The sequence below is a fragment of the Haliotis rufescens genome, unplaced genomic scaffold (genome assembly GCF_023055435.1).
Source record: "Haliotis rufescens isolate VD_foot unplaced genomic scaffold, xgHalRufe1.0.p SCAF_1, whole genome shotgun sequence".
In the NCBI taxonomy this organism is placed as follows: domain Eukaryota; kingdom Metazoa; phylum Mollusca; class Gastropoda; order Lepetellida; family Haliotidae; genus Haliotis; species Haliotis rufescens.
In genome coordinates, this window is record NW_025963779.1 from 70,461,594 (window position 1) to 70,481,899 (window position 20,306).

A 20,306-nucleotide genomic window follows, 5' to 3' on the forward strand; every position below is an offset into this window, starting at 1 on the left:
TCACTGCAATGTTAGGTTACGACTTGAATTAGAATCGATGGACTTTTATAACAACTTTGTGTTGCAATAAGAAAAGACTTCCGTAAGGGATGTTATGTTACCGTATTTCTAATTTAAAGGCACCGCGTTAAAAGCATTTGCAGATATCCTGACATCTGAAATGGAACAGTAATGTGATAGCGGAGGGACATATTCTATATTCTGACCTTTAAGAAATGTTACTTTGCTGTTTTAATAGATGTCATTAAAACTTAATCCACGTGATGTGATGAGTCACAATAATATGTTTGGAGTTGCGACCCTTGACGTTCAAGGTCCGCTGTTCGCAGGTTCGATTTACAGATTCGTCCAAATTATAAATCTTGGTATGTCAGTACCACACGCTTAGCTGGGTTTCATGTACATCACAGTGGGGAATGTGTATACCCTGCGCTGAGATGTAAAGACACACACTCTCTCTCTCTAGCTCGCACGCACGCACACAGAGAGCGGCCAGAGCAGAGAACTTACATAAGAAATACGCTAAACTTTAAAGACAAAATTCTTTATCTCATTAAAAACCTTTATTGGTCTGACCATCTCAATACAAATAGATGGCGGTAATGATGTATTTACATAATAAAAGTACACCAACTGATTGAACTCTACGTTCCCTGTCTTTGTTAATCATATTTGGAAGAAAGGACTTCCATGTGAAGGACATTGCTATACATTTGATCAAGCTAGGCGCCTGTACTACTGAGACGACTCCATGAATTTGACTTTGAAATTATTTTGTATTTTGAATTTAGTATTTTTTATATATTTTATCTAACATATTCTAACATTCAAGTGATAATTATGACATAAAGATATACAATATCATACAGTATGGTGTTAACAACCCGGGCGCTTCTCTCAACAGAGGCTTCTCCCCGTCAGAACAGGTATTCCACAGGTAGTGATGATAAGAATTTATAACATAGATTTCAGATATTTTGTAGTATATCATTTTTTATTTTGTTTTTTTATGTATACAATATTGTTAAAAAGCTATTGTTACTAAAGCTTTCTTTGCATTCATATCACAACAACTCATAATGACAAAATATGACAAGAGTGTTCATATACCGCCCTCTCCTCATGACCAAGGCGCCTGTCCTCCCCCACTTCTCCCTCATTCTTCCTCTACTTCTTGGCAGGCGAATTCTTTATTATATCATTCTTCCTGGCAGCCTTCGCCTTCTTCTTTGCCACCTTCTCCTCCTCCTTTGATGCCTCCTCCTCTGCAAATATCTGAAGACGTTTTTCCCGCTCACAGAGTTTCTGACGCGCCATCATCTTCTTCATGGGATTTTGCCTCTCCTTCTCCAGAAGCACCGTCTTTCTTTTTATGTCACGATCAAGGGTTCTCCTCTGAACTTGCTCCACAAATCTGCAGTGGACAATGGTGCTTATGTGTTTCGTGAAATGATAAAGCATTCGTTCTTTTAAAATAAGATGATGTACGTACCTGTCAAATCGAACGACATCAGCAATCATCTGGCGCTCTTCTGAGGTGTAATGGCCTTTGATAGGCATGCGCTCCATGCGTCTGGGTGGCTTCCCACGAGGGGCGGTAACGTCATCCTTGACAGCAACCGAAAAGGCAACTCCACCTGAGCGGTGGCGGTCGGGGACGATCCCATCCTCTCGCAGCTGCTTCAGTATCTCCTCACCGGAGGGCGTGGGCGTGGGCTGGCTCTTGGCCAAGTACTGTTCCCGGGGACAGTTGATCTTGCCCTCAAGAGCTTCTTTGACCGATGTCTGGTTTAGAGACCGCGTCTTTGTCTGCTTGCATCCCATTGTGGTACTAACTATGATGGAGCACCCATGAACACGACCAACTCCGACAAATATCAGCCAGACAATGCTGTGACGACACAGAAACCCAACGTCACCTCATTATGACGTCACAAAACCTTGCCAAAGTCCGACCCCGTACCGTCCGAAAGTTAGTGAGGTGCGAGCGTCAACTGGGGGCTTTGTGAAGAAGCGTGTCATATTGCCTAAAATAGTTGAGAGTGTGTCTGCCCCCAAAGTTTAAGTCTAGTGTAATAATAAACGCTTAAAACGCTGTAATATAGAACAGATAAAACTACCCATTACATTAAACACGATTGAACACACATACTATGAATAAAGTTACTTATGTTAAACAGACGTTCACATTAGCTTTCATATATTGCCGAGGTTCAAGTGAATAAAATATAACAAAAACTCAAAGGTGAATATCTCAGTTAACAAATATTTTTGGGTCTGGTGATGTCTTTTCAAAACTGTAGGTAGGGGGATGTAATTTTATGTTATTATTTCTTTAGAAGTCTATTTGTTTGTTGCTGAATGTCTAAACTAAGCAATATTCCACCTATGTGTCGGAGGCTTGTAAATAATCCATTCTGTACCAGGCACTAATCAAATCACTGAGCCTGACCATTTGGTCGCCGCTTACGACCAGCATAGGTTGCTAAGGACATGATATTCTAACCCGGAATTCCCACTGGGGTGTTTTGCAGGGCCAATCTGACAAACCAGACCTTGATTCTTAAGTACCACCCGACCTTTTGGGGGCCACGAACCCCATGACCCGAAGCTCGATGGCGACCGCGGCTAGTGGGCCTGCCAATCTGACACACTTTGAATGACGTAGCGTGTGTATGTAGAATGTACTAATATCTCCTATATCCAATGGTTTAGAGATCTAAACACGCGAGCATACATATCTACCACTGTTAGAGATAGATCTTTTCTCAAAGATGAGCCCACAATGTTTTCGTACTTCGTACACTTCAGGACAGCTAGGAAATTTGTGTGCGTGCGTGCGTGCGTGCGTGCGTGCGTGCGTGCGTGCGTGCGTGTATTTGGATGGGTATAAACCCTGAGGCAAAATTATGTGTTTCAAATACAATTTGTTTTATCAAATGGTCGGTTCCTGGAAAAATTCTCGTGCGTGCGAAAACCCCACGTATATGTTACAGGGAATGACAAATCAGGGAATTTCTTTTTAATAAACACATTAACAATGTTATTTTGGGGTAGAGTCGTGGTTTTTTTCGTCATTTTTAGGGGCTGAGATTTTTTCCCTCTGAAATGAGAGCTGAGATTATTTTTTACTGTACATATCGAATTCAACCTATGGAAAGAATGTTAAAATTTTCTCACTGTTCACTAAAATATATGTAGATGCCATATATGTAGATGTCATACTATTTTCTAAAACGTTTTTGGAACATTTTAGTCACCTAAAGGTATTCAAGTATTCCAAAAGATCAAAGAAGCAGGACTCACTCTAAAACCGAGCAAATGTAAGACCAAGTCAAACCGAGGGCATTTCTTCAGCAAAGATGGCATCCACGTCGAAATACTTCAAAAGTAGATTCAGTCACACAGATCCCACGTTCTAAAAATGTCCATGACGTGTGTCATTTCTTAGTGAGTGAGTGAGTATGGTTTTACGCCGTTTTTAGCAATATTCCAGCAATGACACGGCGGGGGACACCAGAAATGGGCTTCACACATTGTACCCATGTCGGGAATCGAACCCGGATCTTCGGCGTGACGAGCGAATTTAAGGTTTTAACCAGTAGGCTACCCGACCACCCCGTGTCATTTCTTAGATTTGGTCTCATATTACCACAAATGTGTAGCAAACCTTCCTGGCATCGTCTTCCCTCTTCACAACCCTCTAAAAAAAGAAGCATCTTTCAAATGGTCCAACAATTGCCAACAGGCATTCGAAAAGCTAAAGCAAACCCTTACAACAACCCCCATCCTTGCATATTCCAACCAAAACAAACCCTTCATCCTCACAACTGATGCATCTCAAACTACAATAAGGTACATTTTAGGCCAACTTTATTCTCATGGCTAAACTTGGAAAGATGTTGTTAATTCGTGTCTTTTGACCATACAAGCTTCTTCCTACTCTGTTTTTAGGAACAAAAATGTTTATTGGTAACGTTTCTTTTGCTAGTCAGTTTCCAAGTAAGGGTATATGATAGTTAACGGTGATTTCCCATCACAGTCAACAACTGTATTGGCATCATGAGATGGAAGATTTGAAATTATTATTAATAAATAGAGAATCTCACCCGAGTGTCTTTTGATATCAAATATATCAACACGAGTTGATAAAAGTGGGAAAATTCCGAGGCTTGCCGAGGATTTTTGCCACTTTTATCAACGAGTGTTGATATATTTGATATCAAAAGACACGAGGGTGAGATTTTATTTATCATCCAACATCATTCTTTCAACTTTTTCAATTTGTAGACAGTAATTAGCAGTGTCTTCAGTGTAAAAAGTACTGCAAACAGCTTCAGTAGCAGAGCCATTAGTGATGTCATTTGATTGTGACGTCATGGTAACCAGTGACGTCACAATGGTCTGCAAAGCATTGTGATGTAATTTCATTGCAGCGATATCTACAGTGTAGATATCGCTTGATCTCATCCAAGCGATATCTCCTGTGGGAGCCAGTTTTGGATGATAAATAAGGATTGCAGGCATATCTGTCAAAGTTTAAAGCTTTGCTCGCTTGTGAAACTATTCTGCATTGATGGTGATGGCCATATTGTGGTCGAGACCTTTTTTTCAGGCTGAGTGTTTTTATTTTCACAAATTTATGAGCTCTCCAGGAGTTTCAGTGTTGCAAACCCTCACTAACTCACTCATTCTCAGAAAGAAAACTTGCAAAGATACGTTTGATGCATTATATACAGTACAGATCCAATTAACCTTCTTTAAAAGGAAAACATTTATAGAAATTAAAGAAATTAAGAAATAGCATTGTGTCATTATTTCATAAATCCCTTATACCCCGCTTCGAAGCAAAACATATCATCCTTATTCCGAGTCAATAACAGTCACGTGAAATAGTACAAGCTAAACCCCGCTCAACGAACAGCTGTTTTCTATCAATTTTGAATTTGTTTGAATTGTTTTACAGTGTCATATAAAAAACATGTCGATAAGATAAATTCGTTGTAGCAGGATTACTCGGGGCACATGGGGTTTTATGCTTCCCACGTTAGGCTTTATGCGGCTACTTACAGTGTGACGAGTGTATATTCCATGAAAATATGTCATGTTGGTTAAAATTGGCGATTTTACGTTCGCTTCGGTAATAAACAAACACATGTTGATATTTAAAGTGTTTCAGCAATATTTTTTGTAAAGCGATCCTTGAAATTATCCATTTCAGTTCTGAGTTCCATTTTAAGTGGTTTAACCGTTTAAAACTTTTCAGAGGGAGTCCAGAAGATAAGTTACCCTGATACAAAGATCGATTTCTCAAACAGTGTCACTCAGAAACAAGGTCCACGCCCCCTGGAAATGGTGTTGTCGGGAAATGAAAGGGGAGTAACTCTAAACATTGACGTTGCCATAACAGCACAAAACAAAGCAGGTGTTGCGCCTTGGTGCTCACGAATATATGGGCGGTTGTATGTAAATGACAAAGGTAAGTTTCTGTTTTAGTAGACTTATGATTACGTGTGGCTCCTGACGTACGTAGATTTGCATATTTTGGTTACCTCGGTTGTCTGGTCAATACATCTAGGCCTATACAATGGCCTCTTACTCTTAGTCAGCAGTCTTCCTTGTTGATCTTTGCTCATGAAGGGTCTCGCGCTTGATCAATGTATCATTGATCATGTATGCAAGCGTGTCGATATATCTAGAATCATATATCTATATTTAGGATGATATCCCGAGTCTAGTACCTAATCAACTGGATGACTTGATTAAACTAAAAATGTGTATATTTTTAGTAATAATAATAAACACTTATATATACATCTTCTGTGCTTTGTTTTTTTAAAAACACATTTGTCATATACACAAATATGAACTGTCATGTTAAATTTCAGAGGCACCTATAGAGATTACAGTAAACTCTGGTTAAAACGAACTCAAAGGGACCACTAATAACTTTTTTTATAACCGTAACTTGTTATAAGCATATATACAGCAAATGTCCGGGAAGGTTGTTATATCCGTCAGTTCGTTAAATGCCTGTTTGTTATAAACATAGTCTACTGTGCTTACATATCAGTCTAGAAGTTGGCCAGGGGCGCTTATTGGAGCAGGGTGCTTAATACGGCCAATGTAGTAGGTCCCAAGCAGTCAGTGCTTGTTGCTAGACATGACTACATCGGATGGGTGATGGGGCTCTGTTAGTCTCTCTTACAGGACCCAGAACGTATAATTTAATAAAACAACGACCTTATTCCATTTGTCATGATATTGCGGAGTACGGCCTTTCACAACAAACACACACACACCTACATCAGGGTTGATTGATAAGTTCTGAGTCTCACATAGGAATTTTGTAACAAATTTTGTTCGAATCCCGGTTCGCCCCGTTTCTGTTTCTAGATTTGTCAGCACCATACCCGTGCTGCAGGGTTCCACCGAAGTGGTAAACGTCTGAGATCTGCATCACTTCAGGCTTTCCTCCCACATTAAGCTGACACGCCGTGATATAACTGGAATACTGTTAAAAGCGGCGTTAAACCCAACTCACTTACTCAAATTTGAAGGTTTGCATCAGTGAATGTGAGATGTGTGTAGAGAACTTAAGTAAACCTATTTTACAGTCGCAAGACAAAGCTTAGATCGATAAAGTGGGTAGGGAAAATATTTCTCTCAATCAGAATGATATAATAGTTCTTAGCAAGTATTTTGTACAATTTTCTTTTAATCACAGACACAACAATGACGATGGGAGACACAGCGATTATGGACATCATCAGGTTGGCCCAGAACGGACAGAACCTGTACACACAAGGCAATGCCAGAGGCGCCCTGGAGGAATTCAAGAAAGCGCATGAACTTGCCGTGCAGACAGACTCCATCTCGGTCAAAGAGACATGCATCTACAATCTGGCCACTGCCTACGCTGCAAACAGAAATGGAAAAAGAGCGCTTGAGTATTTACAGAAATTAAGTAAGGGCTATCTTGACACTTTAAATGAAGGTGAACTGTCTTTTATTCACGGATTGGCTGAACACCATACTGGAAAACAGTCCAAAACCGTTTTCTTCTACAAGAAAGCTTTGGATCAGTTAAACTTGTTGCAAAGTAATATGAATGTGTCATTAAAGAAGTACATTCTGGAACAGTTGTGCGACTTTGAGAAGGACAACCTCGAAGCGTTAATAGACTACAAGCAGCAGTTGTCGAGCGTGTACGCGTATCTGAAGTCCCCCCTGAAGCAGCTGCAGATGCTGTGTGATATTGCCTATCTTCTGTTTGAAGTCAGCAACACCGATGAGGCATACACTGCTGCTGACGAGTGCCTCATGGTGGTCCAACAGTTTGGCAGGAGGACAGGTGAGATCATGTTCATAGTGAATCTTTTAGATGTATTGAACCAAACGTACACTTAATATTTGATTTTGCATCATCTTGATGCATTACCAGTATTATTGGACTTTTTTCACCTTACGAGTGATATGTTTTTGTTTTTCCTTAAACCTTTTTGATAGTTTCATACTTTTTTGTATGTTAACATGGTCAGCATGATCCAAAAAATATATGTTTTCTGAAGATGTACGTAAGATTAGATTACCATGCAGTTAACCACTGCAAATAAGGTTTGGCTTTGGAAAGGATGTATAGTTTATGTGTAGAATCAGAGGCAAAAAAATTGTTTTAGCGTCCAATCAGAATAGATTGTGGATGTGATACAAATAAAGAAGTAATAATACAGAACACTGATGTTACAAACTACAAGGGACCAGAGAATGCACTTCATTATTTACATTGTTCATATATACATTTTTGCTCAGGACGTCTGCCATCTTGGATAAAACAAAACACAATACACGTAATTACAGCATTGACTTGTATTAATATTTCAGAACATTCTTTAAATAACATTAAATTCATAACATTTTTAGAACCGTGTTTATCAAATATGTATTTAGCATTTGAGGAATTTCATACGGGGAGAAGTGTAGTCGGGGATTTTGCTCTGGCTTTGTTTTGCTGACTGCATTTGTGAAACTGGAAAGGAGTAATGTTTATTTTACAGACAAGATAAGACCAATTACATGTATGGATAAGGAGTAACATAAAGCAAGTTTAGCAAGATTGAATCGTCACCACTGATTGTGTTGATTCGCCACGATTGTGTTGATTTGCCACTGATTGCATATAGCCAGTTGTCGGTGACAATTGACACTGAGTGAGATTTCTCAATTCACTATACATGTCACTAATTAGTTGTATTTTGGCTTGTCGGGGATCAGACATCAATTTACTATATACGCGAGTTTGTTATGTTCGTAATGATAATATATAGGAGATAAATCAGGGATTTTGTAGTATCTGTTTGTTCCCTCTGTCTGTGTTCTACTGTAAATGCGTTTATAAAATATAACTTCTTGTATCAATGAGCAGTATTTCTTCTTGTTTTTGTGAAGAAACCTCTGAAACATTTAGTCCAATAGCCGGTTTAGTTCGTAGCCCTTTAGTTGTGTTTGCTCATTAATTCCCAAGTTTTATCAGCAATGGAGGATTACAAAGTAGAGTGCCCCAATGGCATGCAAATTGACCAAAATAATAAGTATGTTTAAATTGGGATGTTTTAAAACTTCTTTTTTTCTTAAATTCAGAGGTATTTTAAGATTGTATTTTAACATTTTATTCAATGCTATAATGTAGAAATGATTGTTAATACCTCTTCCTTTTTATCCTGATATCAGTGAAATAGGTCACTTCTACAAAGCTGTAAAAAATAGTTATAACTATTTCAACATGAATGGAAAATTCCAATTTAGGAATTTTCACTTTTGCTACAGACCTACTGAATATGGGACAGTGAGCAGTTTAAGATACAATTCTGTCTGTGTCTGGACCCCTGCTATGTACTCCTGAGATAGATTTATTTATCTATTTATGTGTTTGCTTACTGATTATCTTACCCAAGTAAATCAATGCTTTGTTTCATGTGCAGTTACGTACAAGGGAGGATACGACCGTGAAATAAGGGAGACAACTAAGAAGGTTCTGGAATTAGCTGACTCAGCACAAACTTCACAATACCTGGGTAGGTTAAGAGTGAAACAAAGTACTGAACATGGGAAAGGGATAGATATTATGCCCTGTGAAACTGATAGTGCTTGGGTTTTCAGTACAACATTGGTACTAAATGCAATTATCGTGTGAGAGGCACGGGCTACCTATAATAAAAACCCGAGATGAGTCGATGGGCTACTAAGCTGTTAGTTGGGTATATGAAAAAGCTACCGATGCTATGGCAACTATTGTTGCCAACAGCCATTAGCAGCTACTGCTGCTGCCCTGTGGTAGCTACTGCTGCCTGGCCCAGATAGCATATGTAAATGCTATCATTGCTTGGCAACTACCACCCTGCCAAAAGCAGCTACCATTGCCTGGCCCAATTAGTAAAACCATTGTGGCGGCTACCTGCGGCCCAAATGTGTAACGGCTACTGCTGCCAGCCCAAATGTCAACTACTGCTGACATGACGACTACTGCCGCCAGGCCAATATGCGTGGCAATTGGTTGCCCCAATGTAAGCTATTTACGATTCCATGGCAGAAAAGTCGGGAAAGACAAGGTTCCCACTCAGAAGCTGGTAACCCTGGAAAGGTTCCTGCTGAAAAGCAGGTAGCCTTAAGCATGAGTATTAATTTGGAAGCAGGGTAGCCCACAAAAACCACGCCACAAAGCTTATTGTCACCAATATAAAGGGACTTATAGGGCATTATGTAAAGGTGTGAACCAAAATCATCCTCATCCCAACAAGTTATGGATGAAAACTGATGCTGGGTTGTCTTAGAATTTTAGTTGTCAAAAGAAATAAATAAATGTTGAACAATTGTTGAAATCCCAATTGATCTGAAAAGCCCATGCTTTCTGGTAGGGCTGGGATGGGTAACTCGGGTACCCGGGTCAGGTGGGTACTGAGTAGGACCCGGGTACCCACAGGACTACCCGGACCCGTGGTTAGTCACGTGATATATTGTTTAATGAAAAAATTATCTAAAACTCTATGGTTACACTACAAGTCACTAATGTTTGCATTTCTTTCTGACTACCCACCCATTCCTTCTGATTTTTCATATGGTTGAATCAAGTTAAAACTTAATTCAATTTCAGTGGATGAATGACCAGATTGTTCAATGCATGTATCTTAAAATGTTTTGCAAGGGCTATGCTAAAAATGTTCCCATTCGGACATTTTGAGACATCTCCTCAGACTTACAGTGGGTACCCGGGTAGGGTTGTGTAATAGGGGGGTGGGTACCCGGGTAGTAAATTTGGCCTCGTCCCAGCCCTACTTTCTGGCATAAAGTGGGTATTCTCTCATATAGACTTTCACAGGGTAAACAGTGGACCTCAAGGGGGACACAACTCTGCATTTCTTCAGCTTCTTCATCCACTTGGCCTGCCATGCTCCCTTGTGTTGACGTTGACCTTGTGTTGATGTTGACCTTGTGTTGATGTTGGCCTTGTGTTGATGTTGACCTTGTGTTGACGTTGGCCTTGTGTTGACGTTGACCTTGTGTTGACGTTGACCTTGTGTTGATGTTGACCTTGTGTTGATGTTGACCTTGTGTTGACGTTGACCTTGTGTTGATGTTGGCCTTGGCCTTGGCCTTGTGTTGACGTTGGCCTTGTGTTGATGTTGGCCTTGTGTTGATGTTGACCTTGTGTTGACGTTGGCTTTGTGTTGATGTGTTGATGTTGACTTTGTGTTGACGTTGACCTTGTGTTGACGTTGACCTTGTGTTGACGTTGACCTTGTGTTGACGTTGGCCTTGTGTTGACGTTGGCCTTGTGTTGATGTTGACCTTGTGTTGATGTTGACCTTGTGTTGATGTGTTGATGTTGACCTTGTGTTGATGTTGGCCTTGTGTTGATGTGTTGATGTTGGCCTTGTGTTGACGTTGGCCTTGTGTTGATGTTGACCTTGTGTTGACGTTGACCGTGTTGATGTTGGCCTTGTGTTGATGTTGACCTTGTGTTGACGTTGACCGTGTTGATGTATGCCTTATGTTGACGTTGACCTTGTGTTGATGTTGGCCTTGTGTTGATGTTGGCATTGTGTTGACATTGGCCTTGTGTTGATGTTGGCTTTGTGTTGATGTAGGCCTTGGCCTTGTGTTGACGTTGGCCTTGTGTTGATGTTGGCCTTGTGTTGACGTTGGCCTTGTGTTGATGTTGACCTTTTGTTGACGTTGGCCTTGTGTTGACGTTGACCTTGTGTTGATGTTGACCTTGTGTTGATGTTGACCTTGTGTTGATGTTGACCTTGTGTTGACGTTGACCTTGTGTTGATGTTGGCCTTGGCCTTGTGTTGACGTTGGCCTTGTGTTGATGTTGGCCTTGTGTTGATGTTGACCTTGTGTTGACGTTGGCTTTGTGTTGATGTTTTGATGTTGACTTTGTGTTGACGTTGACCTTGTGTTGACGTTGACATTGGCCTTGTGTTGATGTTGGCCTTGTGTTGATGTTGACCTTGTGTTGACGTTGACCTTGGTGATGTTGGCCTTGTGTTGACGTTGGCCTTGTGTTGACGTTGACCTTGTGTTGACGTTGACCTTGTGTTGATGTTGACCTTGTGTTGATGTTGACCTTGTGTTGACGTTGACCTTGTGTTGATGTTGGCCTTGGCCTTGGCCTTGTGTTGACGTTGGCCTTGTGTTGATGTTGGCCTTGTGTTGATGTTGACCTTGTGTTGACGTTGGCTTTGTGTTGATGTGTTGATGTTGACTTTGTGTTGACGTTGACCTTGTGTTGACGTTGACCTTGTGTTGACGTTGACCTTGTGTTGACGTTGGCCTTGTGTTGACGTTGGCCTTGTGTTGATGTTGACCTTGTGTTGATGTTGACCTTGTGTTGATGTGTTGATGTTGACCTTGTGTTGATGTTGGCCTTGTGTTGATGTGTTGATGTTGGCCTTGTGTTGACGTTGGCCTTGTGTTGATGTTGACCTTGTGTTGACGTTGACCGTGTTGATGGTGGCCTTGTGTTGATGTTGACCTTGTGTTGACGTTGACCGTGTTGATGTATGCCTTATGTTGACGTTGACCTTGTGTTGATGTTGGCCTTGTGTTGATGTTGGCATTGTGTTGACATTGGCCTTGTGTTGATGTTGGCTTTGTGTTGATGTAGGCCTTGGCCTTGTGTTGACGTTGGCCTTGTGTTGATGTTGGCCTTGTGTTGACGTTGGCCTTGTGTTGATGTTGACCTTTTGTTGACGTTGGCCTTGTGTTGACGTTGACCTTGTGTTGATGTTGACCTTGTGTTGATGTTGACCTTGTGTTGATGTTGACCTTGTGTTGACGTTGACCTTGTGTTGATGTTGGCCTTGGCCTTGTGTTGACGTTGGCCTTGTGTTGATGTTGGCCTTGTGTTGATGTTGACCTTGTGTTGACGTTGGCTTTGTGTTGATGTTTTGATGTTGACTTTGTGTTGACGTTGACCTTGTGTTGACGTTGACCTTGTGTTGACATTGGCCTTGTGTTGATGTTGGCCTTGTGTTGATGTTGACCTTGTGTTGACGTTGACCTTGGTGATGTTGGCCTTGTGTTGATGTTGACCTTGTGTTGATGTTGGCCTTGTGTTGACGTTGACCTTGTGTTGACGTTGACCTTGTGTTGATGTTGACCTTGTGTTGATGTTGACCTTGTGTTGATGTTGGCCTTGGCCTTGTGTTGACGTTGGCCTTGTGTTGATGTTGACCTTGTGTTGACGTTGGCTTTGTGTTGATGTGTTGATTTTGACTTTGTGTTGACGTTGACCTTGTGTTGACTTTGACCTTGTGTTGACGTTGGCCTTGTGTTGACGTTGGCCTTGTGTTGATGTTGACCTTGTGTTGATGTTGACCTTGTGTTTATGTTGACCTTGTGTTGACGTTGACCTTGTGTTGATGTTGGCCTTGGCCTTGTGTTGACGTTGGCCTTGTGTTGATGTTGGCCTTGTGTTGATGTTGACCTTGTGTTGACGTTGACCTTGTGTTGATGTTGGCCTTGTGTTGATGTTGGCCTTCTGTTGACATTGGCCTTGTGTTGATGTTGGCTTTGTGTTGATGTTGGCCTTGGCCTTGTGTTGACGTTGGCCTTGTGTTGATGTTGGCCTTGTGTTGACGTTGGCCTTGTGTTGATGTTGACCTTTTGTTGACGTTGGCCTTGTGTTGACGTTGACCTTGTGTTGACGTTGGCCTTGTGTTGATGTTGACCTTGTGTTGATGTTGACCTTGTGTTGACGTTTGCCTTGTGTTGATGTTGGCCTTGTGTTGATGTTGACCATGTCTGGATGTTGGCCTTGTCTTGACATTGGCCTTGTGTTGACGTTGACCTTGTGTTGACGTTGGTCTTGTGTTGATGTTGACCTTGTGTTGATGTTGACCTTGTGTTGATGTTGACTTTGTGTATTTCAGTGCCCATCCTGAATGAGATTGGCCTGTTGTTCACCCAGCTGAGAGAGATGGATAGAGCGCTTGACTGCTTCAAACAGGCTTGGCACATGCTGCCCTACGCTGACAACAATGTCCGGAGGAACGAGGCTGTCCTCCTCCAGAACATTGGTGCTGTGCACAACTTCAAGTCTGTGGACAACAGACAAGCAGCACTGACAGCTTTAAAGTTCCATGAAGAAGCTATTGACAAATATGGTATGTTTGCCTGTCGCTATCTAGCATCTATTACCAAATATTGTAGTATATCAAAATAGTGTTTTTACCATTGAAAAAGACAAAGAAATATACTGTGATTACTGTTGTGTCACATATGTATATTCATTCTTTTCAGGCAGACAGAAGAGTTACAAGGCTCAAGGCCATTGTCATGTAAACAAGGCATATGCTGCCAGTATAAACAAGGACATCAGTGGGGCCCAAGAGGCATATCTGCTGGCTCTCACCACTGCCAAAGCTGAAGGTGATCTACAAGGAAAAATGATGTCAATATTGACTTTTGTTCTTTCAATACAACATTTAAGTACAGATACTCATACCTTTATCAAGCAAAAGATCAACAACTGGCAGCACGGGATTAAATATAACTTAACATTTACTCAGAGTTTAAGACGCAAACTGCAGGAATCATGGTGCTTCTTGTTCATCCACTATATCTTGCAACATGCTGTGACACTAATTTTCAGGTGATATCCGGACACAGTGGCAATCTCTGGAAGGTCTCGGAGCAGTTGCCTGCCACTACAGGGATGTGGGAAAGGCTCAGAAATGCTACAAGGAAGCTCTTGAGCTGGTTCACAAAGACGACAAAGATATTTCCCAAACCAGTGCCTGTGAACGGATCTTGGAGAAGCTGCTCACACTCAAGAGAGGAGGATCGACACTGGTAGGCATTCTTGGATCAGGTTGGGGGGTAACAAGGCAAGACTTGTAGGATGGTCAGGGGTTAACAAGGCAAGAGTTGTAGGATGGTCAGGGGTTAACAAGGCAAGAGTTGTAGGATGGTCAGGAGTAAACAAGGCAAGAGTTGTAGGATGGTCAGGAGTAAACAAGGCAAGAGTTGTAGGATGGTCAGGGGTTAACAAGGCAAAAGTAACGGTTGTAGGATGGTCAGGAGTAAACAAGGCAAGAGTTGTAGGATGGTCAGGGGTTAACAAGGCAAGAGTTGTAGGATGGTCAGGAGTAAACAAGGCAAGAGTTGTAGGATGGTCAGGGGTTAACAAGGCAAGAGTTGTAGGATGGTCAGGGGTTAACAAGGCAAGAGTTGTAGGATGGTCAGGAGTAAACAAGGCAAGAGTTGTAGGATGGTCAGGGGTTAACAAGGCAAAAGTAACTGTTGTAGGATGGTCAGGGGTTAACAAGGCAAGAGTTGTAGGATGGTCAGGAGTAAACAAGGCAAGAGTTGTAGGATGGTCAGGAGTTAACAAGGCAAGAGTTGTTGGATGGTCAGGAGTAAACAAGGCAAGAGTTGTAGGATGGTCAGGAGTTAACAAGGCAAGAGTTGTAGGATGGTCAGGAGTTAACAAGGCAAGAGTTGTAGGATGGTCAGGGGTTAACAAGACAAGAGTTGTTGGATGGTCAGGAGTTAACAAGGCAAGAGTTGTAGGATGGTCAGGGGTTAACAAGACAAGAGTTGTTGGATGGTCAGGAGTTAACAAGGCAAGAGTTGTTGGATGGTCAGGAGTTAACAAGGCAAGAGTTGTAGGATGGTCAGGAGTAAACAAGGCAAGAGTTGTAGGATGGTCAGGGGTTAACAAGGCAAAAGTAACGGTTGTAGGATGGTCAGGAGTAAACAAGGCAAGAGTTGTAGGATGGTCAGGGGTTAACAAGGCAAGAGTTGTAGGATGGTCAGGAGTAAACAAGGCAAGAGTTGTAGGATGGTCAGGGGTTAACAAGGCAAGAGTTGTAGGATGGTCAGGAGTAAACAAGGCAAACATTTGTGATGGTCAGGGGTTAACAAGGCAAGAGTTGTAGGATGGTCAGGAGTAAACAAGGCAAGAGTTGTAGGATGGTCAGGAGTAAACAAGGCAAACATTTGTGATGGTCAGGGGTTAACAAGGCAAGAGTTGTAGGATGGTCAGGGGTTAACAAGGACAGTTGAGAATTGATCCCCTGTGTAGATTCTGGGGCAGAGTAGGTCACTATTACGTCATGCTTGTTGTAGGATCTGTCTCAAATACATGATCGAGGTTCCAGGGGCCGAGTAGGTCACCATTACCTCATGCTTGTTGTAGGATCTGTCTCAAATGCATGATCGAACTTCCAGGGGCCGAGTAGGTCACCATTCCCACTTGCTTGTTGTAGGAACTGACTCAAATGCATGATCGAGCTTCCCGGGGCCGAGTAGGTCCCCATTACCTCATGCTTGTTGTAGGATCTGTCTCAAATGCATGATCGAGCTTCCAGGGGCTGAGTAGGTCACCATTACCTCATGCTTGTTGTAAGAACTGTCTCAAATGCATGATCGAGGTTCCAGGAGCCGAGTAGGTCCCCATTACCTTATGCTTGTTGTAGGATCTGTCTCAAATGCATGAGGGCGGTCGGGTTGCCTAGTGGTTAAAGCATTCGCTCGTTACACTGAAGACCCGGGTTCGATTCCTGACATGGGTACAATGTGTGAATGCCCATTTCTGGTGTCCGCCGACGTGATATTGCTGGCATATTGCTAAAAGCGGCGTAAAACCATACTCACTCACTCACTCAAATGCACGATCGAGCTTTCAGGGGCCCTCTCCTGTTTTCAGTCACTTGTTTACCTGGTCCTGACACTATTAGTGTCCTTCTGGACATATAGGGGGAGTATTATTGACTGTGCACTTATACAAAATTCACTCACTCACTTAGACATATCAGCACAAACACCCTTCATGAAAATATTTCTTTGCTTTGTGACAAACAATTCAGTTTTAGTGGATGTTTTTCACTGGGTTCAAATAATCCTCCTCACAATCTAAATCAATTTCATTAGAACCAGTTTTTTATACCTGTAGTGAAGTGGTTAAGTCACTGGTCACTGGAACATAAATCAGCTTGTTGCTTTTGTTAAATATGCAACTCAACATTTGATAGGGATATTCTGAGTGTTGGACCTGAATATGTCATTCGTCACCACTCACCTCTTTCCGTAACCTGATTTCATAAAAAAATCCCTCAGAAATAATTTTTGATTTTACATGTGTCTTGCATCTAAAAATATACCCAAGGCACAGTTAAATGTGTTCAATCATACTGTAGAATTCCGCATGTCCAGATGTGCTTTAAATTGCATCTGAAATATATATAATATATGGGGAAATATATGTGAACCATTAAGCAAAGAGTTGACAATTATTTTTGGTTTGCCCGTTTGCGCTAAGACGGAACCCGGTTGCAAAAATGGCCACGAGAGGAGCAAGAGTCGCTATTCGGATTGTGCCGGAATAACACGAGTTGGTCACGAATGCTGAATGTGTGTTATTGGCTGCTTGGGGATGATGTCACAAATAGTATCCCATGTTGCCATGCAACTGGAGCATTTTCAGCTTCATTTAAGGTTAATAAAAGTAGGTACACAGTTCAAGTACATCAGGTGTTTTCCTCGGGTTACAAAACAGTATGAAATAGGCCAGTATTCCCTCTCAAAGGTTGAGTGGTATATAATTAATATTTAACTGATCAGTAGTAATAAAGTGAGACATGTGGTGGATGTCTTTGAATTGTAACAATATGGCATCTTTATTTTGTATTCTACCCGTTGATACGGTGTCGAATTGGTCTTCAGCAGCACATGCTGTGCCGTTAGAGATGAATAATAAGACCCCGTGAAGATCCGGGGTTGAATGCGTCTTCAGCAACCCATGCTTGCCGTAAAAGGCGACTACACTTGTTGTACGAGGCGACTAACGAGGCGATCGGGTAGTCAGACTCGCTGACTTGGTTGATGCAAGTAATCTTAGCCTAATTGTGTAGATTTATACTCATGATATAAATCACTGGATTGTCTGGTCCGGTGTCATACAGACCGGTGTCATATATAGATGGAATATTGCCAAGTGCAGCATTAAACAACAAACAAAGAGACAAAAACTCTCTGTTGTATTCATTGATGTGATATTATGTTCCAGCAAGGAGGTCTTGCTACAGGAAGCGGACTTGGCACATCGACCTTGATAAACACTCTTCGTGGATCAAGGTCAATAGAGTGGGAAGAATTTTCCGGGAATCTTACGAAAAGGGAAAAAAGGTTATAAATCAATGTTAATTTGTTTGAAATACATTAATGCCACTGTGTGGGGGAAGAGTGTTTTGGAGTAGAATGCAATCACTAAGGTGACCAACACTGTTTGTTTGTTTGTTGTTTAACGCCACACTCAGCAATATTCCAGCTATATGACGGCATGTGGATTTGTGCAAAATGTGCCTCTGTTCACCCAGCAGTGAATGGGTACATGGTAGGATGAGATGGTAATGTGGCGGTTAACCTTCTAGCACCTCACAGGCTGCTGGAGTTGTATACTCCCCAGGGAGCTGAGAATGAAAATCAAGTGCACACTGATCCATTGACCAGGGTAATAATGTAGCACTTTGAGCATGCACTTGGGCAGGGATTTGGCACAGTATAAATATTCATATTGATATTCGTATCCAGGATTTAAAAAGGGGGGATGTAAACTACGAAAGTGACAAGTACACTTGAGAGAATGTCACAGGCTGAAATGTTCAATCCAAGGATTGTCTGGTCCAGACTTGATTATTGACAGACCACCATCATATAGCTGGAATATAGCCGAGTGCAGCTTTAAACAACAAACAAACACACAAGCTCACAAACATACAAACACACAAACTTTCCTGTAACATTTATCTGATACTGTTCACAGACCACCATCATATAGCTGGAATATAGCCTAGTGCAGCTTTAAACAACAAACAAGCTCACAAACAAACAAACACACAAACTTTCCTGTAACATTTATCTGATACTGTTCACAGACCACCATCATATAGCTGGAATATAGCCTAGTGCAGCTTTAAACAACAAACAAGCTCACAAACAAACAAACACACAAACTTTCCTGAAACATTTATCTGATACTGTTCACGGCTGCATAAAACACAACTCACTCACTCACTGGACACAGGCTAACTCAGGGTTGTCCTGCGGTATACTAGAGAGGTGAAGAGGTTCAATGCCCCTTAAGGGGCATTCACACGGTACAACTACTTGTATACCATTTGTTGCATGAAACACATTGCATTGTGTGAACAGGCAAGTCCGTCCCACCGTATGCAACTTGTTGGACGTGAGTTGTACGAAATAGGACATGCCCCATTTTCATGTGATAGGTTGTATGAACGCAGCCAATCAAAACATGCATGAAAATCACGTGATATTTACACATCAATTTGTAAATAAAAATGGCGACTCCGATTCACGTCACTAACTTCTGCTCAATAAAGGACCTATGAAAAGTAGGTATGTAGAACAACACTGTAACAAATTATATATTTTGACAGTTGCATCGGTCTAATTCTCCTGGTTAAACTGTTCATGGTGTTATTTGAATCGACAGGCTATGTAACTGTACACTGTAGTGTAGACCAAGATGAGATAAGGTCCATAATACGTTTCTAAAACTTAAAATACATCATACACACAAATACATGTCACTGTTTTGGATTCTGTGGGAAAATATCTATAATGTGATGCCATTAACAACTATTTTAGGCAAAGCAGATGTACACAAATGACATCTGAAAGTAGTGAACAACGTAAATATTGCCATTTTGGCATTTTACCAATTCCCTGTTCTAAATGTGATTATCTATTCAAATAACGTATAGCTACATGAGAAGTTCAATTACAAAACCATTGGGTGTCTGCTTTTTGTCCAAACACCAATCATCATTCCGAAAAGACTCCAATAACCCTTTATTCGTGTTCAAATCATAAACTCTGGACCGAACCTCCATGGTGGATAGTGTTGTAAAATCACGGTTCTTTTCGCGTCAGGCGAGATGCCTGTCACATCACATGCATTTCATACTCAGCTACGATACATACATCCCTGAATTCATCATACCATAAACAATCTATTGACACATTGTCTAAGTCACTAATACAAACGGTCCAAATGAAATCAAGTGTGCAACCAAACTCTAGTTTTATAATTTTACTTAACATTTTCTACTATTCCGATAGATTCAGTCGTCAACTTGTTGCATACATTAGCTCAGATTATTACGAATATGCATGGGTCGATAATTGTTGCAAGAATCGAGGAATAAATAATTAGATACTTGGAAAATTGGAAAAGTCAACAGAAATCGTTCCACGTGACGCCATGATTTACACAAAATCACGCACACTGACGATGGTATTGGTCTGCCTTTCCACATAGTATCAAGGCTAGAGTGGAAACATAAAAACAAATAAAACATATTGATTTCAGATTGATTCTGATTGCTAAACTTACATGACTCACTGATGTATATATGGTAAATGTATACAAATAGGTTAAATAAAATAGCCACTTCGATCATTTCTTAAATTAAATGTAAATCATCACATTGTATTTTTATTAATGTATACACAAGTGGGGACAAAACTATTTGTTTTACATATGGATTTTATCATTTGATTGCGAACAAGATATCTAAAGATTGAATCAGGTGCTCCTTTAACAGCAGGGGCCGACTATGTACAAATAAATATGGATACATGTTTTAGAGGCTTTTTTGTTAGCAAAACAGAAACTTGAAAACATTTAGCACTTTTTCCTTTTCAAACCAGTCTTGGGGGTTTAAAATTCAATAATATACAACTCCTTTAAGTTGCAAATTCAGAGGTGACAC

At 41.1% G+C, this 20,306-nt stretch overlaps 2 protein-coding genes across 2 annotated transcripts in view; one reads left to right on the forward strand and one right to left on the reverse strand.

The window, feature by feature from the left end:
- Positions 1-638: 638 nt before the first annotated feature.
- Positions 639-1,870, reverse strand: LOC124119490. Its single transcript, XM_046482009.2, has 2 exons — positions 1,493-1,870; positions 639-1,414 (listed from the first exon to the last, which is right to left on the reverse strand). Exons 1-2 carry the CDS (start codon positions 1,822-1,824, stop codon positions 1,168-1,170), a joined length of 579 nt encoding a protein of 192 aa, XP_046337965.2. The 5' UTR covers positions 1,825-1,870; the 3' UTR covers positions 639-1,167.
- A 3,520-nt stretch (positions 1,871-5,390) lies between these two features.
- LOC124119475 overlaps positions 5,391-20,306 on the forward strand; it is a 30,973-nt gene continuing 16,057 nt past the window's right edge. Inside the window, exons 1-7 of the mRNA XM_046481990.2 lie at positions 5,391-5,479; positions 6,728-7,354; positions 8,982-9,074; positions 13,437-13,670; positions 13,807-13,935; positions 14,159-14,358; positions 17,576-17,694. Of these exons, the coding sequence (XP_046337946.2) occupies positions 6,736-7,354; positions 8,982-9,074; positions 13,437-13,670; positions 13,807-13,935; positions 14,159-14,358; positions 17,576-17,694 (1,394 nt within the window). The 5' untranslated portion in view covers positions 5,391-5,479; positions 6,728-6,735. The remainder of the gene's footprint in view (positions 5,480-6,727; positions 7,355-8,981; positions 9,075-13,436; positions 13,671-13,806; positions 13,936-14,158; positions 14,359-17,575; positions 17,695-20,306) is intronic.